At 54.8% G+C, this 26,393-nt stretch overlaps 3 protein-coding genes across 6 annotated transcripts in view; 2 read left to right on the forward strand and 1 right to left on the reverse strand.

The window, feature by feature from the left end:
- The window catches only part of LOC106982933 (ultra-long-chain fatty acid omega-hydroxylase), a 48,128-nt gene extending 42,831 nt beyond the window's left edge, over positions 1 to 5,297 (reverse strand). For both annotated transcript variants that reach the window (XM_053219717.1, XM_027050096.2), the window contains exon 1: positions 5,105 to 5,297. The gene's annotated coding sequence lies outside the window, so the exon portion shown is untranslated. The remainder of the gene's footprint in view (positions 1 to 5,104) is intronic.
- On the forward strand, positions 4,818 to 11,278 carry PGLYRP2 (peptidoglycan recognition protein 2). Of its 3 annotated transcripts, none has more exons than XM_053219719.1 (6): positions 4,818 to 4,935; positions 5,473 to 5,596; positions 6,945 to 8,072; positions 9,156 to 9,366; positions 9,955 to 10,252; positions 11,139 to 11,278. In XM_053219719.1, the coding sequence occupies exons 2-6, from the start codon at positions 5,506 to 5,508 to the stop codon at positions 11,226 to 11,228; spliced, it is 1,818 nt and encodes a 605-aa protein (XP_053075694.1). In that variant the 5' UTR covers positions 4,818 to 4,935; positions 5,473 to 5,505; the 3' UTR covers positions 11,229 to 11,278. The 3 variants fall into 3 exon arrangements, with proteins under 3 accessions (XP_053075694.1, XP_026905901.1, XP_026905900.1); XM_027050100.2 differs by lacking the exon at positions 4,818 to 4,935 and adding an exon at positions 5,040 to 5,063; XM_027050099.2 differs by lacking the exon at positions 4,818 to 4,935 and having other exon boundaries at positions 5,423 to 5,596.
- A 2,294-nt stretch (positions 11,279 to 13,572) lies between these two features.
- RASAL3 (RAS protein activator like 3) lies at positions 13,573 to 24,631 on the forward strand. The gene is made up of 18 exons (XM_027050095.2): positions 13,573 to 13,685; positions 13,815 to 14,149; positions 16,182 to 16,312; positions 16,449 to 16,527; positions 16,632 to 16,693; positions 17,067 to 17,137; positions 17,763 to 17,889; positions 17,971 to 18,069; positions 18,529 to 19,071; positions 19,445 to 19,589; positions 19,844 to 19,988; positions 21,084 to 21,320; positions 21,454 to 21,655; positions 21,754 to 21,872; positions 22,803 to 23,193; positions 23,480 to 23,637; positions 24,159 to 24,222; positions 24,327 to 24,631. The coding sequence occupies exons 2-18, from the start codon at positions 13,828 to 13,830 to the stop codon at positions 24,468 to 24,470; spliced, it is 3,039 nt and encodes a 1,012-aa protein (XP_026905896.1). The 5' UTR covers positions 13,573 to 13,685; positions 13,815 to 13,827; the 3' UTR covers positions 24,471 to 24,631.
- The last annotated feature ends 1,762 nt before the right edge of the window (positions 24,632 to 26,393 follow it).

The following is a 26,393-nucleotide window of genomic DNA, read 5'->3' on the forward strand; positions in this document are numbered from 1 at the left end:
GGGTGGTGCAGTCACTTAAGCACCGACTTCAGCTCAGGTTGTGATCTCATGGTTTGTGAGTTCGAGCCCCACATCGGGCTCACTGCTGAGAGCAAGTCAGTGCAGAGCCCACTTCAGATCCTCTGTCCCCTTTTCTCTGCCCCTCCCTCACTTGCGCCCTTCCAATAAATAAATATTTTTTTTAAATCTTGAAAAAAAAGTTCACATATATCTGAGGGAAACGAAATCACCGTCGAAGAGACATTGGCACCCTCATCATAATCATTGCAGTATTATTCACAATGGCCAAGACGTGGAGACAACCTAAGAATCCCTCGGTGAATGAACAGATGAGGTGACGTCTATATACAATGGAGTATTATTCATTCATAAAAGAAGAAGAAGAAGAAGAAGAAGAAGAAAAAGAAGGAGGAGGAGGAGAAGGAGGAGGAGGAGGAGGAGGAGGAGAAGGAGGAGAAGGAGAAGGAGGGGGAGGGGGGGAGGGGGAGGAGGAGGAGGAAGAGGAGGAGAAGGAGGAGAAGGGGTGACTGGGTGGCTCTGTCAGTTGAGCGTCCGACTTCTGCTCAGGTCATGATCTCACAGTTCATGAGTTTGAGGCCCACACTGGGCTCTCTGCTGTCAGCACGGAGCCCGCTTTGGCTCCTGTGTCTCCTTCTTTCTCTGCCCCTCCCTGCCTCTCAAAAAAAAAAAAAAAAAAAAAAATATATATATATATAAAAGGAAACCCAGAAACAACATGAGTGGAAGTTAAGGGCATTATGCAAGGGAAATAAACAAATAAAATGAACGCAGAGAAGGAGAAGGAGCCTGGCAGTTGCCAGGAGTTGAGGATGGGGAAAATGGGGAGACACTGGTCAAAGGGTACAAACTTCTAGTCTTCAGACAAATAAGGTCTGAGGACCTAGAGGACAGCAATGGTGACTCTAGTTAGCAGCACTGTATTGTACAACCGAAAGTTGCTAAGAATGGAGATCTTAAAAGTTCTCACCACCCCCCCAACACACACACAAAAAGATAACTACGTGAGGTGATGGGATGTGTTAACTAACCTTATTGTGGTAAACATTTTGCAACATACATATATCAAAACATCATGTTGCACACCTAAATCTTACACAATGTTGTATGTCAATTATACCTCAATAAAGCTGGGGGGAGGGGGAAACGAACTAGTCAATATTTCGGTTTTGTAGCCCAGATGGCCTCTGCCACTACGATTCAACTGTGCCCGTAGAGCGTGAAAACGGTCAGAGACAGTATGTAAATGAATGGGGAAGGATGTCGTCCAGTAATTTCTTTACATAAATGTGTTTATTTATTAACATAAACAAATTGTGGCACATCCATATGACAGAATATTATTTGGCCATAAAAAAAAAAAAGAATGATGTGTGATAAAATGCACGGATTCATGCCACAACACAGATGAACCTCAAAAACATTATCCTGAGTAAAAAACAAGAACAAAACAAAAGAAACAAACAACAACAACAATAACAACAAAACAGCCAGACACAAAAAAGTCACATAGTGTCTGATCCCATGTGTGTGAAACATCCAGAACAGGCAACACACAGAAACAGAAAACAGGTCAGTGGTTCCCAGAGCCTGGAGGACAATGAATGTGACTGCTCTGTGTGCAGGGTTTTTACTTCAGGGAGCTGGAGATGTTCTGGAACAAGACAGAGATGATGGTTGCACAATATTATGAAGTACTAAATGCCACTGAATTATACATTTTTTTAAAGTTTATTTACTTTGAGAGAGAGACAGAGAGAGAGAGAGGGCACGAGCAGGGGAGGGGCAAGAGAGGAAGAATCCCAAGCAGGCTCCGCACTGTCAGAGAGCCCAATGCAAGGCTCGAACTCACGAACCGCAAGATCCTGACATAAGCCAAGATCAAGAGTCTGACGAAAACGACTGAGCCACCCAAGGCGCCCCTGAACAATACACTTTCAAACAGTTCATTTTATACGAGGTGACTTTCTTCTTGAAAAAAAAAAAAACAAAAGCAAATCAAAACAAAACAAAACAACAACAACAACAAAAACACATCACCTACAAAACAGCCAGTCCACAGGCTATAGTTTCCTAACTCCTGCTTTCTCTTAACAAAACCCAGAGCTGAATAAAAAACCACAAGCATATAAAATCTTAGCTTCAAACCCCACACACAGCAGTTATTATTATTATTGTTATTATTATTATTATTATTATTATTATTATTATTAACCAGGGTCTTCATGACTATTCTGCCACCAAAATGAACATTCTTAACCCTGATGTTGGCCCCAGGCCCAGTCTTGCCCCGAGCTCCTCTCCCTCTAGCCTCTGGCCACGATCCCACCCTTCACTTCATGAGACTACTGGTCTGTCTGCGGCCTGGACGGGCCTTCACCTACCCTGGCAGGCGGTCCTCATGAGGTGTAAGGGAAGCAGGGGTAGGGAGTGGTGATTCGTCCCTCCCAGGCCCAGCCCAGGCCAGGTGCTTTGGTGCGTGGGTGCCTGCATGTGTGTGTGTGTGTGTGTGTGTGTGCCCATATTTCAAAGCCCCATCCCAAACTGACCCCACATCCTCAGTCAGGCCTTTTGTGCACTCAGCAATCCCGCCCTGCCACCCACCTGGCCCATGGCCTGTGCTGGGCACTTCTGGGCACCCTAAGAGGACTCAGCCTCTCCTAGTGGGGGGAGGAGGAACCGGATAGAGAAACTCCTGGCCCTATATGGATGAGTCTGAGTCAAAGGGAGGAACCCCAGGCTAGGGAGCCAGGATGGGGAAGGAGGGGGAGCCAGGGGTAAATCAGGGAGGCTCCCTGGAGGAAGGGTCCTACCCCAAGACACAAACCCCAGACGCACTCTGAGGGAAATATTGGTCGGCCACGGCATACTCCGCTCCCCAGGTCCCTGCCACCAATTCCAAGCTTCAAAAGGAGATCAAGGCTGTCTGACTGGCTGGCCCACGAACTCCTGGGTGTGAAGTCACTCTGCAGCAAGTCTGCAAACACTTCCCCAGTATGAACTACTCTGACCCTGACCCTGACCCAGCCACAGGAGAGTGGAAACATGTTTTGTGCTTGGAGCCCTCCCCAGGTTCCAGCTACATGACCTTGAGCAAGTCTCTGAGCTCATGTCCTGCTGGGTAAAACGTGCGTAAATAGATGGTGAGATACGACCGGCAAGGGTCCCCCACGACTGCAATCGATGGGAGGCTCGGAGGGATGAACCCAAGGTCAAGGGCATTTCCAGACCAGGTGGACACAAGGTGGGGATCTCCTCGGCCACCCCTCAACATTCTGAAGGCCTCCCCCTGACGGACATATGGGGCACCTGGGTGGCTCAGTCAGTCAAGCGGCCAACTTCAGCTCAGGTCATGATCTCCTGGTTCGTGAGTTTGAGCCCCATATCAGGCTCCACTCTGACAGTGTGGAGCCTGCTTGGGATCCCCTGTCTCTCTCTCTTTCTCTCTCTCTGCCCCTGCCCCACTCATGCTTTCTCTCCATCTCAAAAAGTAAATAAACAAACTTAAAAAAAAAAGCTGGTATTTTGTTTATCGTAGACTTTTTGCATTCATTTTCGTCTTTTAAAATATTGCATTAAGGGGCACCTTGCGTGGCTCAGTAGGTTAAACGTCCTACTCTTGATCTCAGCTCAAGTCTCTTTTTTTTCTTTTTCAGCTCAAGTCTTAATCTCAGGGTCACGAGAAGCTCATGTTGGGCTTCGCACTGGGCATGAAAAAATAAAAATAAAAATAAAATATTTCAGGGGTACCCGGGTGGCTCAGTCGGTTAAGCATCCAACTCTTGATTTCGGCTCAGGTCATGATCTCACGGTTGGTGAGCAGCGACCCCCGCATCAGGCTCACTGCTATCAGCACAGAAACTGCTTAGGATCCTCTGTCCCCCCGGCTCTCCGCCCGTCTCCCGCTCACCCTCTCCCTCAAAAATAAATAAAACATGACAAAATAATAATAAAAATAAATTAAAAAATAAATAAATGGGGCGCCTGGTGGCTCAGTCTGTTAAGTGTCCAGCTTCGGCTCAGGTCATGATCTCGTGATTCATGCGTTCGAGCCCCACATCGGGCTCTGTGCTGGTAGCTCAGAACCTACTTCAGATTCTGTGTCTCCCTCCCACTCTGTCCTTCCCTTGCTCTGTCTCTCTCCCTCTCTCAAAAATAAATATTTAAAAACCTTAATTTAAAAAATAATAAAATAAAATATTGCATTAAAATATTAACTTGATCTCAGATTTTCAGCAACACCTTTGAATTTTGCACCCTAGGTGAATGCCTCACTCTCCTCATCAGTCCTCCCATCAGATGGACCCACAGTCCAAATCCTACACGTGGTTCTACCAGGCAGAGCCCCCTTATCCCCAAATCCTTGGAAACTGGGACTCAAAGGCAGAGATTTGCTTGGAATCTCTTGGAGAGGGGCCTCCATTAACTCCCTTCCCTAGCACCCAACTCCCTGAGCCCCCATGTGTGATGCTGGGTGCCCAAAGAGAGGACACTGTATCTGCCAAAGCCCCTCAACCCACCCCCCCTCCTCCTCTCACCCCCTCCTGGGGAATCCCAGGCCTGGCTCAGCCTGGGCATTCCCAGGCCCGCCCAGGGCCTGCCCCATGCTGAGTCCCCAGCCTGGTGGGTCTCCTGGAAACTCCCCAGGTTGGTTTCAGGGTGGGAGGCCCACAGTGAAGCAGCCCCAACCACTTGGAGCCCATCCCACCTGAAACTGGAATAAAGGGGAGGCGGGTTCGTTTCTGCAGGACTGAGCCACAGCACCGCACCAGGAAAGAGGAGGGCCCCTCACTGTCAACCCAGGCGAGCCCAGAAGCCAGCTCCTGGGACAAAGCCAGGGTCCTGAATGCTCTGGCCCAATCCCTGCTCTCAGCTGCCTCTGATTGCTTGGGATCAGGACTTGGAACTGGATAAGAGGTGACACCTCCTGATCCCATGGGCTCAGCGCAAGCCTCAGCAAAAACAATCCCCAGTCCCTGTGCCCATCTTCTGCCTGAACCTGAGGTACTGGCAGCAAAGAACACAGGAGGCCTTATCAACCCCGGGTTTTTCCTACTCTCCCTTCCCCCAGCACAGCCGGTCTTACCAGTTGGGCAGACACCTGAGAGTCCCCTCCGGTGGCCAGCTGCAGCTCCAGAACAATAATTATAGGAAGGGGTTAGGGTTTGCTGGACCGGCCTCAGTCTGCTTCTCTTGGGAATGGGAAGTTTGTTGAAGTCTAAACTACTTGGCCTCCGGGCCCCTCCTGGGATGGCCTGGCTTGCTGACCCTGGACCTCAGCCTGGGAGGGACAGGATAGGATGGGGGAGTCCCTGAAACCAGACAACCTTGACCCAGGGCACTCTGTCCCCATGCTCCTGCTACCTCCCGCCCACAGCTCTGCAAGGGGCAGCTGTGTCATTCACCACTGGACTTTGACAGTAGCCAAAGGTACCAGTCAATTCTCTCTTCCAGTTCTGCCAACGTCTCCGCTGAGGTCAACTGGATATGTCCCTCAGAAGCTGGAACCCCACAATGGTGGCCCAGGGTGTCCTCTGGGTCCTGTTTGGATTGCTGCTGCGGCCGGAGCCCGGGACAGGTGGGTCAGAAGGCAGAGACCTGGGGCTGGGACTCAATTCTGCAAAAGTGTATTGTGCCCTCTCTGTGTCCAGCCCTGTACAGGGTGAGGCTGGAGACCCCAGGAGGCCCCAGTCTCAAGGAACCTCCAGTCTCCAGATGCTGCCAGCCCCAAAGGGTCAGGACTCAGGAGCTGGGGGAAGGACTTGGAGCCAGAAGAGCAAAAATCAGGAAAGTTTCCTGGAGGAGGGGACATAGATTTAAGACAGGAAGAAGGAAAAAAAAAATCACTTGGTAGGGAAGCAGGAACGGGTGTTTTAGGCAAAAAGAAGAATAAAGTTATAGAGGGATCACAGTGTGGACTGTCTGGAGAAGAACCTGGATTCTAGAAAGAGTGTAAGGATTAAAAGTTCCTGGGTTCACATCCTGCCTCTGTCACTTCCTAGCTGTGTGATTCTAGGCAGACGATTTAGCCTCTCTGTGCTCACAGGGTCATTGTGAAGATTAAATGGGTTAGGTCACCTAGAATGGTGCCTGGCACATAGTAAATGTTTAATAAACATTAGCTGTCATTCAACATCCCATTCAGCTCAAGCCCAGCATTCCTCAGTTCCGGGTTCAGGCACTTGACATTTCCTTCACAGGGCACAGGCCCACTCTCCCCTCCCTGGCCATCCTTAGAGACACCTATCCCTCTAAAATCCCCCAAACTCCAATCCATTAAAAACTCCATTTTGGGGCACCTCGTTGGCTCAGTGGGTTAAGCGTCTGGCTTCAGCTCAGGTCATGATCTCACGGTTCGTGGGTTCGAGCCCCACGTCAGGCTCTGTGCTGACAGCTCGGAGCCTGGAGCCTGCTTCGGATTCTGTCTCCCTCTCTCTCTGCCCCTCGCCTGCTCTCTCTCTGTCTCTCAGAAATAAAAAATAAAACATTAGAAATTAAAAGAAAAGAAAAACTCCATTTTCCCCTCAAAGCACCTGGGAGCTCTGCCCATTTTTGTCCATCCCACTGACACTACCCTGGCTTTGGCTACCTTCATCACTTACCTCCACACTGTCTCCCCTCTCCCTTCTCTAGCCTCCCCCAAATCCATTCTCCACATGGTAGCCAAAGGAGCAGCCTTAGAATACCAACCAGGCCCTGTCTCTCTCCTACTCATGGACCTGCCATGGCTCCCCAGTGCTCACTGATCGTCTAAGCTCCTTAACTGGCTATCTGTGCCTCAGTTTCCTCATCTACACAAGGATGGTGTTGGGGGTCACAGGGTTGTCCAGCGAAGAGCTGGGGGCATTGAGAAAATGTGAAAGCAGCAGGGGGAGGAACAGGGGAGGTGCTGGGCCACTGGGCTAATGTTGTCTGTCCTCCTGCAGCAACCCTGCCCCTGCTCATGGACTCTGTCATCCAGGCCCTGGCTGAGCTCGAGCAGAAGATACCAGCCACCAAGGCCAGGCACACTGCTTCTGCATGGCTGCTGTTAGCCCAGGAGTCGGGTCCCCGCGATCTTGTCCATCACTTCCTGCTGGAGGGGCGGAGTCTCAAGGCCACCAGGCTGGATCCCCACCAACTGAGCCCAGAGCTTCGAGGTCTAACCAAGGACGTGGTCCGACATGGTGTTCGGGCCGGGCAGGAATATGGAGTTGTGCTGGCACCCGATGGCTCAACGGTGGCAGTGGAGCCTCTTCTGGCGGGGCTGGAGGCAGGGCTGCAGGGGTACAGGGTTGTAAACCTGCCCTTGGACAGCACGGCCAGCCCTCTGGATGCTGGAGCCACCTTTGCAGACACTGAAGCCACGGTTCCCGATGTAAGAGCCACATCTCCAGGGTTCAGGGATGTCCTTCCAGATGTCATCTCTGCAGATGTTGGAGCCATGTACTCAAATGTGAGAGCCGCAGATCTAGATGTCAAACCCACCTCTCCAGGTGTTAGACCTGGCTCTCCAGATGTCCCCGTCACCTCTCCAGATGTCCAAGCTCCCTCGCCAGGTACCAAAGTCAAGTCCCCGACCACGGTGGACAGCCTCCTGGTGGTCACCCTGGCCAGAGACCTGGGTCTGGCCTTCCTCCAGGGCCCTCAGACCTGGAGTCATTCAGGCCTGGGAACCGACGGTTGCTGGGACCAGCTATCTGCCCCCCGGGCCTTCACACTCTTAGACTCCAAGGCATCGCCAGTCACCATGGCCTTCCTCAACGGTGCCCTGGATGGGGCCCTCCTAGGAGATTATCTAAGCCGAACTCCTGAGCCCCGGCTACCTCTCAGCCACCTACTGAGCCAATACTATGGTGCTGGGGTGGCTGGAAATCCAGGACTTTGCAGCAACCTCCGACGGCAGAACGGAGCTGCTCTGACTTCAGCCCCTACATTGACCCAGCAGGTGTGGGGGGCCCTCATCCTGCTACAGAAGCTGGAGCCAACACACCCTCAACTGCAGGGCATGAGCCAAGAACAGCTGGCACAGGTAGCGAACAACGCTACCAAGGAATTCACTGAGGCCTTCCTGGGTGAGAACAGCCCCCATCCCCTGTGATTCCCTGCCCCCCCCCCCCCCCCATCTCACAGATGCTACACTCTTAGCCTCATGTGGCCAGGGGGATCTAATTTAACTAAATTTAACAGCCCCAAGGCTTGGGGGATTCCAGAGGGAGAAATAAGGGTCCAGGCGGACGGGGGGGGGGGGGGGGGGCGGGGGGGTGTGGGCAGGGCCGCATAGGTAAAGAAAGGCTAGATTTGGGTCTTAAAGGCTGAATAAAAGTTCATGCGACCAATGGGGCACCTGGGTGGCTCAGTCGGTTGGGTGTCCAACTTCGGCTCAGGTCATGATCTCGCGGTCGGTGGGTTCGAGCCCCGCGTCAGGCTCTGTGCTGACAGCTCAGAACCTGGAGCCTGTTTCAGATTCTGTGTCTCCCTCTTTCTCTGACCCTCCCCTGTTCATGCTCTGTCTCTCCCTGTCTCAAAAATAAATAAATGTTAAAAAAAAAAGTTCATCCGACCAAAAAAAAAAAAAAAAAGGCGGGGGCAGGTAGAGAGAGGGCATTCTAGGAGGTGGGCTCAGCACATGCAAAGGTACAGAGGTTCAAATGGAAGTTCAGCCAGTTACTCCTGTGCATCTTTAGGGAAGTTGCTTCACTTCTCTGAACCTCTCCTTCTTCAGTGAAAATCATTGCTTCCTCTTGGACGTGCTGGGTGGTTTAAGAAAGATGAAGCAGGTTAAGCAAGTAGCTTTACACAATTAGAGGGCAATAAACGGGGGCTGAGATCCCCCTTTTCTCAGCGTAGCTGACCCTCTCTAGAAATCAGAGCAGAGCCAGCTGGAGAGTGCTGAGTCCTGGACTGTAGCGGGCCTTAAAACAAGAGCTTAAATTCTTGGGGTTTATCCTCAAGGTGATGGGAGTCATAGCAGATATTCCAACAGGACTGAGACGCTGTCAAATTTGGTTAAGTTAGATCCCCATGGCGGCCAGGGGAAATGTCCTCAGATCTGGAGGGAGGCTGGAGGACTGGTCCACACGTGCGCTTTACCGAGGATGCGGGCGGCAGGCAGAGAAACGCTGGCTGACCCCAGCCCTGGACTCCCTTCTCCGCAGGGTGCCCGGCCATCCACCCCCGTTGCCGCTGGGGCGCAGCACCATATCGGGGCCTCCCGACGCCGCTGCAGCTGCCCCTCGGGTTCTTGTATGTACATCACACGTACGTGCCGGCGCCACCCTGCACGGATTTCGCGCACTGCGCCGCCGACATGCGCTCGATGCAAAGCTTCCACCAAGATACTCGGGGTTGGGACGACATCGGCTACAGGTAAACCGAGCCCGGCCGAGCGCTAACCTTTCAGGGTGGAGCCTGGGGTGGGCGGAGCCTGACCCAGGGGGCGGGGTTTGGACCGGAGCCGCAAGGGCGAGAGGAGGCTTTTTGGGGGTGGGTGGAGCCAAGGTGGAGGGGCCGTGGCCTTGACTCAGGTCTGGGCCTTAAGCGGGACCAGAAATACCTTAAGCGGGATTCTTGGGTCTGGTGTAGGAACTAAGAAAAGAGCAGTGGAAAGAGCTGGGTCTGGGACAGGGCAGTGAGGGAATATGACCTAGGACAGAAAAGAGCTCTGGATTGGGCAGGAGCTGTACTTGAGACAATGTGGAGGGGGCTGGGTAGAAAGGGACGCGGCCAATGCTGAGGGGCAGATCCAGAAAAACGGAACCGTTTCTGCGGTGGCACGTGGGGAGAGGTAAGAGGATGGACGGGGTAGAGCCAGAGCGACCGGGGAGGAGTGGGGGGGGGGGGGGACTTGGCGTGGAGGTGGCCCTTGGCTCGGGTGCAGAATTGGGGTAGGGGGCCGGCTGAAAGGCAGGGCGTCCCTCATGCAGCCTCGTGCCTGCTTCCCCCTCCCCTCTACAGTTTCGTGGTAGGCTCAGACGGCTACGTGTATGAGGGCCGCGGCTGGCACTGGGTGGGCGCGCACACACGCGGCCACAACTCCCGCGGCTTCGGCGTGGCCTTCGTGGGCAACTACACTGCGGAGCTGCCGGCGAAGGCTGCGCTTCACATCGTGCAGGACGTGCTCCCCGGCTGCGCCGTGCGCGCTGGCCTCCTGCGGCCAGACTACCAGATGCTTGGCCACCGCCAGCTCGTGCGCACTGACTGTCCTGGGGACGCGCTCTTCGACCTGCTGCGCACCTGGCCGCGCTTCGCTGCGGTGAGTACAAGACCCCACACTACCTGAGCCTGCGGCCCAGCTTTCCGCACAGGCCCGGAGCTCACCCCTGACCCCCGCCTGCCCGCCCAACCTCAGCAGGCCCCTGACTCCTTACTGCAACCCCTATGCCCATACAGCCTCAGCCAGGCTCCTGGGCCCCTTCGCAGTCCATCTATTCCGGCAACCTAGGCCCAGACTTCAGTCCTTCTGCTTACAACAGCTCCTACTCACTGTCCTCTGCTTGCACAACGTCAGCTGAGCCCCGACCGAGCCAGCTTGTCCTTTACCCAGCCCCAACACCTCCGCCCTCCCAACCAAGGCATGGACTCCAACCCTACACAGCCTTTCTGCCCTCACAACCTCAGCCTGGCCTGCATAACTTATACCCAAGTTACCTCTTCTGCCTGTACACCCTCACCCAGACTACCCAAACTTGGCCTCACCCCATCCCCTACCCAAAGGGCCCTCGGTCTACACAACACTAACTTAGCCTGTGACCCTCTACAGAAAACCCCTTTGCCTGCATGACCTCTAGCCAGCTTCTAACTGTGCTGCCATCCTCTGCCCAATCTCAGCCCTAAGGATGCTTGCTCGGCCCCAGCCTCCTTGACCCCTGATGACGGCTCTTATGCTGGAGCAACCCATGTACAGCCAGCACAGCCTTGGCCTAATGATCCCACCTACCCCCTGACCTCGATCACCTAAACACCTCTATATTCACACCTGCACAATCTCATCCTTACCCTATTTCGTTAAGCTGGCTTGCAGTCTGCATCGTACTCACCCCCTCACTTTGGGCTTCTGTCCTCTTCCCTATCCAGGGTCCCACCATGATGGGGGCAGGCCCCCCCACTCCCCAAGCCTCACACTGCCCTGTATTTTCTAGAATGTGAAACCCAGAACAGCCAGGAGGGCTTCTAGAAGATCCAGAAGGAAGCCACCTCCAATGATCCTGCCAGCCTCAGGCCTCCAATAAAGAGACAGTGGAAAGAAAGCCCGTGTCTGTGCATCATCCGTGTTCACACACATTGTTTTAATTTGTGTTTGCCTAGAAGCAGGCCAGAGACAAGAATGCCAATGCAAGTAGTTTGCTTGGGAGGTGAAGGTGATCCTAGGACATATCAGTTGGGGGTGCAGGAAGAGAGGTAGGGGCAGGAAGGCGTCCAGGAAAGGGTGCATTATCAAGCAAGTTGGTGTTGCGGGGACATGCAGCTTAATCCCACCAGGGACCTCTGGGGGACAGTGCAAGACACAGACCTCAGAGTTGTCCCACTCAAGAGGCAAGGGAGCTGGGTGTTGATTCTCCAGACCTCATAGTTATTGGCTAAGGGCTAATCTTGGGGAGGTATTAATTCTCTGGCACTTTGGGGCTGCTTGTTGCATAGAGAGGGAGAGTGGGCGCCATACATCAGAGAAAGATCTCCAGCAAAAATGCAGGCAGTTGGGAGTGGATCAGTATTCAGTGAAGTGGGAAAGACTCAGAGACACATCAGAACACGGGGAAACTCTGCGTGTGTGCACAGTGACCGGATTGAATGCAGTAAGAATGAGGTGGACATACCTAAGGTGTATACACCTCTGTGCACATGTCCAGCTCCAGGAAAAGGGTCTTTGGCCCTCATGGAAGATCCTGCACCTTGGGATGGGTTACAGAATTTGTGAGGCACAGGACAAAATGAAAATACAGAGCCCTCTGTCCAAAAAGCAGGAACTTCTGGGTGCCTGGGTGGCTCATTGGGTTGGGCATCCAACTCTTGGCTTCGGCTCAGGTCATGGTCTCACAGTTGGTGGGTTCGAGCCCCGCAACGGGCTCCGTGCTGATAGTGTGGAGACTGCTTGGGATTCTCTCTCTCTCTCTCTCTCTCTCTCTCTCTAAGTAAATAAAAATAAAAAAAATTTTTTTTAAGCACGAACTTCAAGACAGTGACAGCAAAACATTAAATGTAGTCTGGAGCCTTTCTCTGCGTGGGGGTCCTGGACGCCTGCCCAGGCCACGTGTCCATGAATGTGATCCTACCCACCCCATCCTGTGGATTCTGGTCACCCTTGCCTTTGCACAAACTGTTCCTTCTACCTGGCATGCCCTTCCCATGGTCAGCTCCTTATGCCTTGGGTCCCAAGTGTCACCTCTTCAGGGAGGTCCTCCTGGATTTTTTCACTTCCGCTCAGCCTCTACTCCAGTCTATTTTCCTCCAATTCCTACCCACCAGCTAGAAATGTCTGGCGTTTATATTCAGGATCTGTTTTCCTCATGGGACTGTGAGCTCCAGGAGGGCAAGAACCAAATCCATTTTGTTCCCTGTGGCTTCTCCCGCACCTAGTACATATTACGTAGGCATTCAGGAAGCATTTACTGAATAAATGAATAAGCCAAGGCTCCCGTTATGAACCTTCTGTAACTAATGCTATCGTCTTGTTGTACAAATAAGGAAACCGAGGCTCAGAGAGGAAGTGACTTGCTGGAGGTCACACAGTGAGAGGACCAGCTGGCACTGGAGCCCACTCCTGGGCCAGGATTCGACGGACTCTCATGCTGACTCATTTATTTCTCAGAACAGCACTTGCTCACCTCTTTTTACAAGTAAACACTCACCGAGGTATAACAGAGATATGGGGAAGTGCACCGAAATGTACAGCTCAATAAATTTTCAAAAAAAGCACACACAGTGTAACCAGCACCCAGTTCCAGAAATGGGACACGTTAAATTTCTTATGTGACCTTCACCTCAATTAGGGAAAAAAAAAAAAACCTCCCAGATGCTCCACTACCCTCTTCCCAAGGAGACCGAAATCCTGACTTGTTGCACATAGTTTTGCCTCCCTTGCAACTTTATGTCAAAGGAACTACACGGTATTTACTCTTCACTGTTTGTGATTCATCCAAGTTCAACCATTCAGCAGTTTGTTCATTTCGTTGCTGCATAGTATTCCACTGTGGGAAGAGACACAACTTATTCCTTCTCCAGTAGACGGACACTTGAGTTGCCTCCAGCTTGGGACTATTACAGACAGCACTGGTAGTTCGGTCTCTTGGATGTATACCTCCCACTGCAACTGCTGGGTCAGAGGAGAGCTGTATAGTCAATGTTAGTAGATCGTGCCAGTTTTCCAGCTTAGGTGAATTGATCTACACTCTGACCAGCAGAGACCTCCAGGTGCTCCGTATTCTCACCAGCACTTGGTCAGTATGTACCCATTTTGCAGAGAAGGCATCTGAGGCTCAGAGAGGCTGCCTCCCAGGCAGTGAGAGATTCTGGGTCCTACTCTGTCACCTCTCACCTCCTCTCCTCCTGCATCCTGCCCCCACTGTGCCCTCCCAGCCTGGCTGTGGGGTGGGGTGGGACAGACAGGGTCACGTGGAGTTGCGTTCAGCGGGAGGAAGCCAGGCAGGGTGCAGACGGCTGCCGATTTTGGGGCTGGTCGGGAAATCAAGGTAAGGGAGGGAGTGCATGTGGCCACTAAGGGGGTTCCCTGGGGGCAGAGCTGAGAGTGGGGAGGGGGCCAAGATGAGGACAGCATGTGGGAACACACTGGGCAGAACTGTCACCCTCTTGTCCCCCAGGAGAACCCCTGCCATGGACCCATCATCACCGTGCAAGGCCTCCCAAACCCAGCCTGCAGCTTCGTCCCTGCTAACCTCCTACCGCTGGCACACAGGGGGTGATGGGGAGAAAGTAGCTGGAGGGTCCCGCTGGGGCCGACTTGCAGGCTGGGGGAGGGCACTAAGCCACCAGGAGCCCGTGGTCAGCAGTCAGCCAGCCTCTCGCTCGCTGTTCCGTCGTGTCCTCTCTGCGCCCCCCAAGGAATCACGCACAAGCCGCCTCCGGCTATCCAAGACCCTCTGGGGGAGGCATAAGAGCCCACCGCTGGAACCAGAGCCAGAGCCGGAGGCCCCAGGTACATGGCTCCCCCACCCAGGCTGGGAGGGAGGCCGGATGCTTGGGTTTTGTCTGCCTCCGGAGCATCAGCTCTACAGACACAGGAAGTTGTGGGGAGTGCAAAAGCCCAACAGGAAGTGGCTGGGGCCCAGCTGCCCTCTTCCCTCTTCCCCCTCACACAGGGACTGGGGGTAGGGGGGAGTGGTCAGGGACCTGCGTGCTGGGGGTCCATCCTGAGGAAGGGAATGGGACTACACTAAGGGTAGCCCTGCCCAGATACCAAATGGCTCTTGGCCCCAATGGGTCTCTCCTCATACCAATAGCCCAGCTCATTCTCTCCTGCCTGGGTATCATCTCAGCTGCCTCCTGCTTGCTCTCTAGCCCTCTGGCCTCCATATCTTTTTTTTTTAATTTTATTTTATAAAAATTTTTTTTCAACGTTTATTTATTTTTGGGACAGAGAGAGACAGAGCATGTACGGGGGAGGGGCAGAGAGAGAGGGAGACACAGAATCGGAAACAGGCTCCAGGCTCTGAGCCATCAGCCCAGAGCCCGACAAGGGGCTCGAACTCCCGGACCACGAGATCATGACCTGGCTGAAGTCGGACGCTTAACCGACTGCGCCACCCAGGCGCCCCATGGCCTCCATATCTTAAGTTCCTTCACCTTGGACCTCAGCTTCTCCATCAGCTAAATGGGGATCATAATCCCTACCTTAAAGCATATTTTATTTAATTCACATTCATTCATCCATTCATTCATGCATTCAAACAGAGATCTGTAAAGCATTTCCTACATGCCAGGCCTTGATTTAGTCAGTAAGGACGCAGCAGTGAACAAAACATTTGAAACTGCCTGCCCCATGTACCTCACAGTATACTGGGCATGACAGACAGTAAACAGAAAGTGATAGATTGGGCTGTTACACAGAGGGATCTAGAAGAGTAAGGGATAGGCCATGAAGATTGAATGTATGTATGAATGTAGCATGAACGTAGCACCAGCCCAGGGCCCGGTATGTTCTAAGTGATCTACGAACAACTGGAGCTATTTATTCCCCTGATGGGAAAACCATAGGGTGACAGGTAATCTGGGGGGTTAATTCAGCCCTTCTATTCCTGGAAGCTCTTTTCATATGCCCATTTTGCAGATGTATCACTTCAACCTCCCACTCCATAGGATCCAGAGAGAGTTCCAACAAGCAAGACTGCTTCTGCTTCTCCCCTGCTCAAATGCCACCCATGGCTCCCCATTACCCCCAAGATGAAATCCCACAATTCTCTGACTGGCACCCAAGTTTCTGCACCAATCTCTTCCTGGACCTTTCCCTCTTGCCTCTGAGCTCTCTGAGCCCTTCTTGCCTTTCCTGGGCATCTGCCATCTCCCAGCCTTTGCTCAAACTGCTCTTGCCACTGTCTCCATCTTGCCACCATCTCTGTCAACATCCAACCTGCTGTTCAAGACCCGCTGAAAACCTACTGTCTCTGGAGGCTTTTCCTGACCCACTGCACCACCACCTCCCCCTACCCTGATCTTTTTTCTATTCCTTTCTCAAATGTTGAATGCTTTCCACCTTATATTAGTTATTTATGTAAGGAACCAAGGATGCTGGCTTGCTGTTTAACCTCCTAGATCAACCTGCTGTCTTGGTTAAGAGAATGCTTGTGTCCGAAGCCTGGCTCAACCACGCACAAGCTGTGTGACCTTGGGAAAGTCACTCAACCTCTCTGGTTTTCAGTTTCCTCCTTGGCAAAATGGGGGTTCTAATAGCCCTTTGAATGGCTTTTGGAGGATTAAATGAGAGAAGGCGTGTGGAGTAGTAAACACAGTACAGGGTACATGTGTCCACCACCCATGGCCTGGAGGGACAAGGTCCAGAGAGGGGTGGAAACTTGTCCAACAACAGCCTGACATGGCTGCTGGGTGGGCTGGGGCCAGGGGGAGAGGAGACACTTGGGAGGGAACCTCCTGATGAGCCTCTATGAATGGAGAGGGTACTCTGAGGGAGAGGGAAAGACTCCTATGTCCCCGGCACCCCCTCCTCTACCCAGAGCCTGAGCCAGAGCCAGAGACCCCTGCCCCACAGATCCCGGAGGCCCCCACACCTGACGTACCCATCTGGAACATTGGGGCCTTCACCCTGCTTGATGGGAAGCTGGTGCTGCTTGGCAGTGAGGAGGAGGTGAGAAGGGGCACAGGAGCAAGGGGAGGGAAGAAGAGGGTGGGAAGGAGACAGAAGAGAGTGGTGGGAGAGGGTAATGGAAATGTGTCTGCCTGCCTGGCTCCCCTTTATGACTACCCACTTTTCTGGAGAACAGGGTCCTCGCCGACCCCGGCTGGGGAGTGCTAGCTCTGGGGGCAGCATCCAGGTAGCCATGGGGAGCCTCAGGGATCCAGGTGAGTTGTTTCAGAGGTGGGGAGGGCATTTGGGAACCTGTCAAGGTGGGGCAGAATCCAAGATGATCCCAGCCCCCCAACCTTCCACCCCTGACCGTCTACAGATCGGACCCCCGGAAAGACCGAGCCAGAGGCTGCTGGCCCCAACCAGGTCCACAACGTTCGGGTGAGGCATCCAGTGGGAGGCAGAGGGGACAGCAAAGACTCCCAGAGCCTCAGAGATGAAAGGGGACTCTTACTGGGTGATCTTGGGCAGGTCACTGACCCACCTATGGCTTCAGTGTCCCCATCTGTCAAATGGCACTAATGAGAGAACCTCCCTCTCAGGGCTGTTTATGAGAAGTTAGTAGAGAATGCAGAATAGCCTAGGATTGGTGCTTTAGAAAGCGGGGCTATTGGTTGCCTTTATTATTACTGCTAATACAGCCTGAGCTTGTGGTCCCCCCTGCAAACCAGCAGACCATCCAGGACAGCCTGGGGGGAAAGAAGCTGAGGAGGGAGAACAAGGTTCTGCCCACCTGATATCCCCTTTCCCACAGGGATTGCTCAAGAGGCTGAAAGAGAAAAAAAAGGCCAGGTCAGAGCTTGGAGCCAATGCCTCCCGGGATGGGTAAGTGTCTCTGAGGGGCCGGAGGGACTGGGATTCAACACTGCGCCCTCCACCTCCACCTGCATCATTCCCCCCTTCACCAAAACCCCGATACAGCCCCGGCTGTGTCCGCCGCATGTTGAGCAATGCTAGAGCCACTGAAAGACCCCAGCAGGAACCACCCCTCCGCTGAAGGGGGGCGGGGGCAGAGTCTGACACAATAACTCTAAATCAGGAACTAAGTCAACACCCTGGTCTGGGAGTGTCAGGGAAGGGACAAATGAGCTAAGATCTGAAGGAAGGATGGAAGTCAACCAGGCCAAGAGGGGCAGGAAAAGTATTCCAGGCTAGGAAGCAGGGAGTGCACAGGCCAAGGGGCCAGATGAAGTGACAAAAACAAGGCTAGTATGACTGGAGTTCAGAGAAAGGGATTCATTGGAGGGACATGAGGTCAAAAGGTGACAAGGACTGTACCATATGAGGTCATACAGGCCACCATGAGGAATTGAGCTTATCCGAAAAGGTTAGGTTCAAGTCTGATTTCGTTTCAAGTTCATCCTGGTCTCTCTCCACCCTTCAGGCTGTAGGGGGTGGGTTGGTGGGGAGGAGAGAAGTACCACCACTTATCCAACCGCCCCCTCCTCAGGCCTCCCAGTGCTCTGGGCTCTCGGGAATCGCTGGCCACGCTCTCCGAGCTGGACTTGGGTGCTGAGCGGGATGTGCGTGTCTGGCCACTGCATCCCAGCCTCCTGGAGGAGCCTCACTGTTTCCAGGTAAATGCAGACAACTCTCCCTCTGACCCCGACCCTTTGGTTCCACCTTGGCCTCAACCCTTGAATCCTCATCCCCAACAGGTAACTTGGGCGGGCGGGAGCCGCTGCTTTTCTTGTCGCTCCGCCGCTGAGAGAGACCGCTGGATCGAGGACCTTCGCCGCCACTTCCAACCCAGCCAGGTCAGTACAGATTAATGGGACATGAAGGCCCCGCCCTCGGCCACGGCCATGGCCACGGCCCCGCCCTTCCCCCCACCCAACCCCTCACCAGCGCCCTAACGCGGCCTCTGAGATACACCTCCCCGCTAACACCTTTGCAACCACTCCGAGACCCTCCCCAGCTTCCTTCCATTACCAGCTCCTGGCACAAAAATCGCGTGCCTTCTATGCACTCCGGGCCCTATTTGCCCCCAAAGCCCCGCCTACCGGGCAAACGCCAAGTCCCCACCCCGCGGCTACTCCTCCTTACCCTGGAGTCCGGATCTCGCCGCGAGAGCCCAGAAAAGCAGGAGGGCTTTCGCAGAACCACCTTGAGACCGCCGTGGGCCCCGTCGCCCCCCAAGGGCCCAGCGATCTCCCTGGGGGCACGGTCCCCACGTCGAGCACCGACGCCTCCTCCCAACCCACTCCCGTCCGCAGGACAACTTGGAGCGGGAAGAGACGTGGCTGAGCGTGTGGGTGCACGAGGCAAAAGGGCTGCCCCGAGCGGCGGCCGGGACAGCAGGCGTGCGCGCCGAGCTGTGGCTGGACGGCGCGCTGCTGGCGCGCACAGCGCCGCGGGCTGGCCCGGGCCAGCTCTTCTGGGCCGAGCGCTTCCACTTCGAGGCGCTGCCTCCGGCGCGTCGCCTGTCGTTACGGCTGCGCGGAGCTGGCCCAGGGGGAGCGGCGCTGGGCCGCGTGGCACTGGCACTGGAGGAGCTGGGCGTCCCCCGCGCGCCCGCCGCGGGCCTGGAGCGCTGGTTCCCGCTGCTCGGGGCGCCAGCAGGCGCAGCGCTGCGGGCGCGGATCCGGGCGCGGCGCCTGCGCGTGCTGCCGTCGGAGCGCTACAAGGAGCTGGCGGAGTTCCTCACCTTCCACTACGCGCGCCTCTGCGGGGCGCTGGAGCCCGCGTTGTCTGCCCAGGCCAAGGAGGAGCTGGCGGCTGCCATGGTGCGCGTGCTGCAGGCCACCGGCCGGGCGCAGGTGCGGCACTGCGACGGGGCGGACGCGAGTGACCCGAGGCTGACTGATCACGCGCCCCGGGGAGCAGGGTGTAGGGGGGCAGGTGGCGCAGGACCCCAGTTGCACAGACGAGGGGCGGGGCACCATCAGGGGCGGGACCTGAGCTTCAGCTGCGAGGGGTGGGGCCTGAGCAGAGACTCTGAGCTGAAAGATTTAATTTTCTGCTGCGAGGGGTGGAGGTTCCGGCCCCGTGAGCTCTAGGAGTGAGGACCGGACCTGAGCAGCAGCCTATGAGGGGCGGGGCCTGTGTCCCAGGTGTGAGTGATTGGCCAAGGGCTCGTATTCCCCCTGGCTCAGTCTGCAACCCGCGCAACGTGAACTCCACTGTGCCCAGGCACTGGTGACAGATCTGGGCACCGCAGAGCTGGCACGCAGTGGAGGCCGTGAGGCGCTGCTGTTCCGGGAAAACACATTGGCCACCAAGGCCATCGATGAGTACATGAAGCTGGTGGCACAGGATTACCTCCAAGAGACTCTGGGTGAGCCGCAGAGTGGATGTCAGAGGCTGTCTGGGCAGGCTAGGGAACCCCAAGGAAGATCTGGGAGCTTCTAGGTAACATGGATGCTGGTAGTGGGTGGTGCCTTTGGGGGTGCTGAAATCCTGGAGGCAACTGGGGGCTCCCCCAAAGATGTTAGGTGTCTCCAAAGGAAGCCGGACATGGAGTTGGAGGCCAAGTGTGGTGGGTTCTGGTGGTCACGGCCCTGGCCGCTGTCTGGCTGTGCTGTCCTGCAGGGCAGGTCGTGCGGCGTCTCTGTGCTTCCACTGAGGACTGTGAAGTGGACCCCAGCAAGTGCCCTCCCCCAGAGCTGCCACAGCACCAGGCCAGACTGCGAAACAGTTGTGAGGAAGTCTTCCAAAACATCATCCACTCCTACAAGTAAGAATCAGGGCCCCAGCACCTGAGCCTACGCCTACATCTCATCCACTGTGCTAATAACCCTGACTCCTAATTGGGGTTGCCAGATAAAATACGGGGTGCCCAATTAAATGTGATGCAACAGTTGAGACATACTTTTACTAAAAAAAATACACATTTTTTTAACATTTATTTATTTTTGAGACAGAGAGAGACAGAGCATGAACAGGGGAGGGTCAGAGAGAGGGAGACACAGAATCTGAAACAGGCTCCAGGCTCTCAGCTGTCAGCACAGAGCCCGACGCGGGGCTCGAACTCACAGCCCTCACGGACCGAGAGATCATGACCTGAGCTGAAGTCGGCCGCTTAACCGACTGAGCCACCCAGGCGCCCCTAAAAAATACGCATTTTTAAATCTGAAATTCAAGTTTACTGTTTGTCCTGAACTTGTATTTGCTAAATCTGGCAACCCATTTCCAATGTCATGTCAACTTGGGGTTACTGACCCCGAATAACCTGGGACCCAATTCCTTATCCTCTAGCCACAGGTGACCCCATACCCTAATTCCATGCCACCTGACCCCAGTTAACATAGGACCTCAATCATGACCTCTGATTCCAGGTGATGCTAACCCCCCAATCCCATGACCTTGACCTTAAATGACCCTGATCCCCAAATCCCATGCAACTGATCACAAAAAACCTAGGATTCCAATTCCTTGAATTCTGACCGTAGGTGAACCCATACGTCTAGTCCCATGTCACTTGGGACATCAATACCGTGATTTCTGAACCTAGGTTACCCTGTAACCTCAAGTCCATTCTACTTTATATAGTGTAATCTGGCACCCCAGTCTCCTATCCAATTATAGCTACATCCCAAGCTCATGGTCTATATCTCCATGTCAACCTGTATCCCCACCTCCAAGATTACTGACTCCAGAGGTCACCACAATACCTACACCATAAATCCTGACCCCAAGTGTTATTATCCCCAGTGTCTCCAATCCTGGAACCCACAATGTAGGTGACTCCTGACGTCTGACCTTAGGACTTTTACATGAATATGACATTTATGCCTACTTCCCCCTCTCACCATTGCCTCTTCTGCCCCAGCTGGTTCCCAGCAGAGCTGGGCACTGTGTTTTCAGGCTGGAGAGAAGCATGCAAGGCCCGTGGCTCTGAGGCACTGGGCCCCCGACTGGTGTGTGCCTCTCTCTTCCTGCGGCTCCTGTGTCCTGCCATCCTGGCACCCAGCCTCTTTGGTCTGGCACCAGAGCACCCCGCACCTGGCCCAGCCCGCGCCCTCACACTGATCGCCAAGGTCATCCAGAACCTCGCCAACAGTGCCCCGTAGGTGCTAGGAGGCTGGCCCCATCCTTAGCTGGGAGGCTGGGTGGCCCTGGTCGGGACATCCCTGACGGTATGCCAGGGGAGTGGGGTGGCAGATGCCTAGTTTGATCCACCCCGTCCACCCTTGACCCAGGTTTGGTGAGAAGGAGGCCTACATGGGCTTCATGAATAGCTTCCTGGAGGATCATGGACCAGCCATGCAACAATTCCTGGACCAAGTGGCCATGGTGGATGTGGATGCAGCACCCAGTGGTTACCAGGGCAGCAGTGACCTAGCCCTCCAGCTGGCAGTCCTGCACGCCCAGCTCTGTACCATCTTTGCTGAACTTGACCAGGTATAGCCAGAGCCCAGGGTGTGTGTGGGGTAGGGAGGGGGGCAAGAGGCCTCCGGCCCTAAAGAGCGGCTTGCCATTCTCCCTCCATGCCTCATTAGGCAACCCGTGACAGCCTGGAACCCCTGCCCACCATCCTGCGAGCCATTGAGGAGGGCCGGCCTGTGCCTGTGACTGTGCCAATGCGTCTCCCACCACCCCCAGCCCAAGTTCACGCCAGGTAACCTGCTGCCTCAAGTCTGGTCCAGTTCTGATGGGTGAGAGCAGAGGCAGAACCAAAGGCAAGCACAGGGTCAGACTGGGGTCAGAGGTGAAGACAAGATCATGTCAGCAGTCGGGAACAGGGTCACGTCGGGATTCTCTCCCAGAAACAGTGTTGCATAAAGGTCGGAGGCTGGAGATGGGGTCACCTGAGGGATCAGAGAGAAGCTCACAGTATGGTACTGAGTCAAATTGGAGCCCAAGGTGGGGATTGGTCATTGCAGACATCAGGGAGAGGTCACATCTGGGGTCAGACAGAGAAACTGACATGTGGTCAGTGATGAGGGTCAGGTTTCAGTGATAGGTTGTGGAGGGGATCAAATCAGGGGTCAGATCAGGGTCAGATGTTAAGATGCACCATCAAGGGTCAGGGAAGGGTTCATATGGTAAGCAGAGTCAGGCCCAGGGTCAAATGGGGTCAAGGGTTATAGGTAAAGTCATATGGTCACAGTCAGGGTCCATGGTCTGTGCGGAGGCAGACAGGGTCAGCTTCAGGTCAGAGGTCAGGGACAAAAGGAGGGTCAGGTGGGGCAGAAAGGGAATATTCCTCTGAGCAGAAGTCTAGCCCAGGGTCAGATTGAAATCAGAGGTTACAGAGATGGTCAGGTCAAGAATCACCTTGTGTTAAAAGTCAGGGACAAGGCTAGAGAGGAGTCAAAAGTTACACTGGGGTCAGGTCGAAGATCATAGAGAGGACAGTATTGTCAGAAGTCCAGGGCAAGATCAGAGGTGGAAATGTGATTCCATCAGCGACAGGGTCGCATAGAAAAGATCAGAAGTGGAATCATTTCTGGTCAGAGGTAGGTTTGGGGTCAGCTCAGGGGCCAGTCAAGGATCTGAGCTCCCCACCCCCCCCCCCACCACCCCCTACCCCCCGTTCTCCTCCCAGTTTCTCTGCAGGGGAGAAGCCAGGCTTCCTGGCTCCCCGGGATCTCTCCAAACACACCCCGCTTATCTCCAAGAGCCAGTCCCTACGCAGCGTTCACGGCGCAGGGAGTTGGGCGCGACCGCAGCCGGACGAAGAGCGGCCCCCGAGGCTGCCCCGGCCGGTGCAGCGCACGCAGAGCGTCCCTGCGGGCCGCCCCGCTCGTCGCCGCCCCTCTGCAGGGCCACGGCCAGGACCCAAAAGCTCGCTACGCGCGGGGCCCGCTCCCCGCGGCCGGCCCTGGACCGGGGCCTCAGCATCGTTGCCTCGGAAGCCCTCGGTGCCGTGGCAGCGCCAGCTGGACCAGCCGCGGGACAGAGACCAGGCGCTGGGCACGCACCGACCCGTGGGCAAGGTGAGGTCCAGCTCAGGTCTCTGCACAGAGTGGGAAGACGGGACTGGAAAGACAAGAAGCCAGGCAGGTCTGGGTTCAAATACCGAGCTCGCTGCGCTGTGCGACCCCGGGACTAGTTTGCAACCCTCTTCGGTCCTCAGTTTCCTCCTTTGCAAAACTTGAGCGAGGTTTCCTAACGGAGCAGGGCAGTGAGGAGGCAGAGCGCAAGGGACAAGGAGGTCTGGGTTTTTCGGGGAGAAGATGGGGCGGGACGACGGGTCAGATTACAGCTGCTTCCTTCCCACAGTTGGCAGAGCTGCAGTGTGAGGTGGCCGCCCTGCGCGAGGAACAGAAGGCTCTGTCCCGCCTCGTGGAGTCGCTGGGCACCGACATCCGGGCTTTGATGGAGAGGCAGGAGCAGCTTCAGGGCCAGCTGCAAGACTTGGACTCCAGGCTCCGCCAAGGGTGAACCCCGCCCTCTCCATTAGCTCTGCCCCCGGGTCAGCCCGCTGTAATCAGATCTGCCATGGCCCCACTTTCATTCAGGCCCTGCCTCTCAATCCCGCTCAAATCACTCCTGACAGGCCCCGCCCCTCTGCCAGCCCCGCCCCAACACACCTGTCTCTCCCCCCTCTTAGTTCCTCCCACCCCAGTTCACTGGCGAGTCCTATCCTCTAGGCCCCACTCCTCAATCAGCCCCTCCCAAAAAGGTTGGTCCCGGGCTTCTCAATCAGGGCACACCTCCATCCCGGTCCCCACTTCACCCAGACTGTCCAAGCCCCGTCCCCCAAGATTGCTCGGTTCTTTCCTCCTAGCCATTCAAGGCTCTTGATTCAGCCCGGGCTTCAATTTTATCTAGGCTCCGCCCCCTAGTGTAGACAAACTCCGCCTCCGCGGAGCCCCCTGATTTCCTGGCTGCCCAACCCGGAGCTGGAGGCGGAGTTTCTCAGCCTCTGACCCTCCCTTCTTGCCCCTGATCCCCACAGGACCTCGCAGTTGGATCCAGAGAGTGGCCGTCCAAGCGGTGAGGATCACAGGCTGAAAAGTCTGGTGAGACCCCTGCCCCAGCCGCGGGGAAGATGTGGGCGGTGAGAGAACCAGGGTTGGGGTGCAACCCACCCCTGGCTCCGAGCCCACTGCCACTGCCTCTCCAGGAGCGCCGCCTGGCTGAGATGGAGAGTACTCAGGTCCAGCTGAGGAATGTGGTGCAAAGCCTGCAGCTTCTTTCAAGAACGCCGGGATCCCGGAGCCAGTCCCTCCCCCTCAAACCACCGTGTATCAACGGAGATACCACCTGAGCTGTCCACGCTGCCCCACGTGGTCTGGGAGCAGATGGCCGTCCCAGAGGCCTGTCCGACCCCTGTTCCAGCCCTAAGTGGCCTACAGTAGGGAGTGGAGCTTTAGCTGCCAAAAAGTCTGGCACTATGAGGTTACCCAGTAAAATTTTGATTTCAGTAAAGTCGATGGATTTTTTTGCCCCTAAGTGTTGCCAATCAGAAAGCACCCCACTCCCACCATTCAGGTCTCCCAAATTCACTCCTAATTGGAGGTCTCATGGAAGGGATACATGAGGAGATTCTCACCAGCTGTGTGACCTTAGACCTTTACTCTGTCAGAACCTCAATTTCCTCATCTGTAAAATGGATCTAAAGTTTCTTACACAGTAGAAGACCCATAGTTTAAGGTGTTCGATAAAAGGTATTCATCATTGTTAGAGGCAGTACCTGCTTCTCAATGAAGCCCAGTGCCCATATGATAGTATCTTCCTAGGCCCCCAAGTCCCACACCAACTCCCTCATGATAGGGAAAGCATAGGTCTGGGAGGCAGATGGAGGAAGGGGTGAGTAGGTGTGAAGACAGTTGAGCTCCGTGGGTGTTGGTTGGGTAAATGAGTGGACATTTGAATCATGGGTGAACAGATGGGTGGGAGGTAGGGTGAATGGGACAATAAGCAAGTAAATAGGTTAGCATTTGGTGAATATTTGCCCTGGTAGGTGAGTAAGTAGGCAGATAGCCCAGATAAGTGTGTCTGCCTAGAAGAGACCTGGATCACAGTAGAAAATAAATATGTGAGTTAATTGAGTAAGTGGTTATATATATTGCATGAATATTTGTCGGGGTCTCCTGAGACTCTTGAGCTAGGCAGTGGGGAACCAATAATGAACAAGGCAGATGGGACTCCTGTCCTCATGGAGCTTACACTCTAGCGGAGGAGGCAAGTAAATGTGCAACTGAAAGATGGATGTCTGCATGGCTGTGTGAAAGGGTGTGTGCAGGGATAGGTGGATGCTTGCTTGGTTGTATGGATAAGTAAGTATTTACTTGTGTGGTGGGTGGCTGGGCAGGTAGATGGGATGTGGATGGGTGGACTCAGTGGGTGTTCAGGTGGGTTGTGGGGATTTGGGTGGGTGGCTAGCTGGCTCACAGGACCAGATGTTGGTTGAGTGGTGGATGGATGACTGGGTAGATGGGAAGTGAATGGGTGGTTTGAGTGGGTGTTTAGATGGATGGGTGGATAGATGGTTAGTTGATTGAATGGATAGATGAGTGGTTGATTGGTTGAGTGTGTGGATGAATGAGTGGGGAGATGAATGGGTGGTCGAAAGTGTGGATAGGTGGTGGATGGGAGAAGCCCACAGACTTCTTATGTATTCACAATGGGGTAGTTCTGGAGGCTGTGATCCTTGGGGTTGGATGGAGAAAAGGGGCTTAATATTGGGGACCTAGGGCAGCTCTAGGGGCATGGAGGCGCTGAGGTCCAGCGTGGATAATGGGAAAGGAGGGAGAAGGCTTGTGGTTGGAAGGTAGCTGACTGGGGGCAAGGGACTGAAGGATAAGGATTGGCTGGGTGGAGTTCTCAGTGACCTATAAATGACTCGTGGGGGAACTTCTCTGCCCCCTCCTCACTCTTCTGCTGCTATTAGCAGGCCTAGCATTGGAAGAACCAGTAGGGTGATGAGAAGCTATTGGGGGCAGGGGGACAAGTGTGTTGTCATGGAAACAGACCCTCTCCCTGGACTCTCAGGCCGCGCGGGCCCTTTAAGTGTGACCCGCCTGGCCACTCCCAACATGGCGGCGCGCCCGCTGACCGTCCCCCCCCCCACCGGGCGGCACGGGGGGGGGGGGGGGAAGGGGGGGGCCTGGACCTCCCCATCATGGCGGCGCGGCGGGGCTGTCGCGCTGAGGTCACGGCGGCGCGCCGGGGGGGCGGGGCGGCGGGG

Source organism: Acinonyx jubatus, chromosome A2 (assembly GCF_027475565.1).
Source record: "Acinonyx jubatus isolate Ajub_Pintada_27869175 chromosome A2, VMU_Ajub_asm_v1.0, whole genome shotgun sequence".
In the NCBI taxonomy this organism is placed as follows: Eukaryota; Metazoa; Chordata; class Mammalia; order Carnivora; family Felidae; genus Acinonyx; species Acinonyx jubatus.

Excerpts from the sequence above, each read along its gene's own strand:
- PGLYRP2 (XM_053219719.1), top strand. The coding sequence starts at position 5,506 with ATGTCCCTCAGAAGCTGGAACCCCACAATGGTGGCCCAGGGTGTCCTC. Across the intron at positions 8,073-9,155 it reads ATTCACTGAGGCCTTCCTGG|GGTGCCCGGCCATCCACCCC; the intron begins GTGAGAACAGCC and ends CCTTCTCCGCAG. Across the intron at positions 9,367-9,954 it reads TGGGACGACATCGGCTACAG|TTTCGTGGTAGGCTCAGACG; the intron begins GTAAACCGAGCC and ends TCCCCTCTACAG.
- RASAL3 (XM_027050095.2), top strand. The coding sequence starts at position 13,828 with ATGGACCCATCATCACCGTGCAAGGCCTCCCAAACCCAGCCTGCAGCT. Across the intron at positions 17,138-17,762 it reads GCCAATGCCTCCCGGGATGG|GCCTCCCAGTGCTCTGGGCT; the intron begins GTAAGTGTCTCT and ends CCCCCTCCTCAG. Across the intron at positions 23,638-24,158 it reads GACTCCAGGCTCCGCCAAGG|GACCTCGCAGTTGGATCCAG; the intron begins GTGAACCCCGCC and ends TGATCCCCACAG.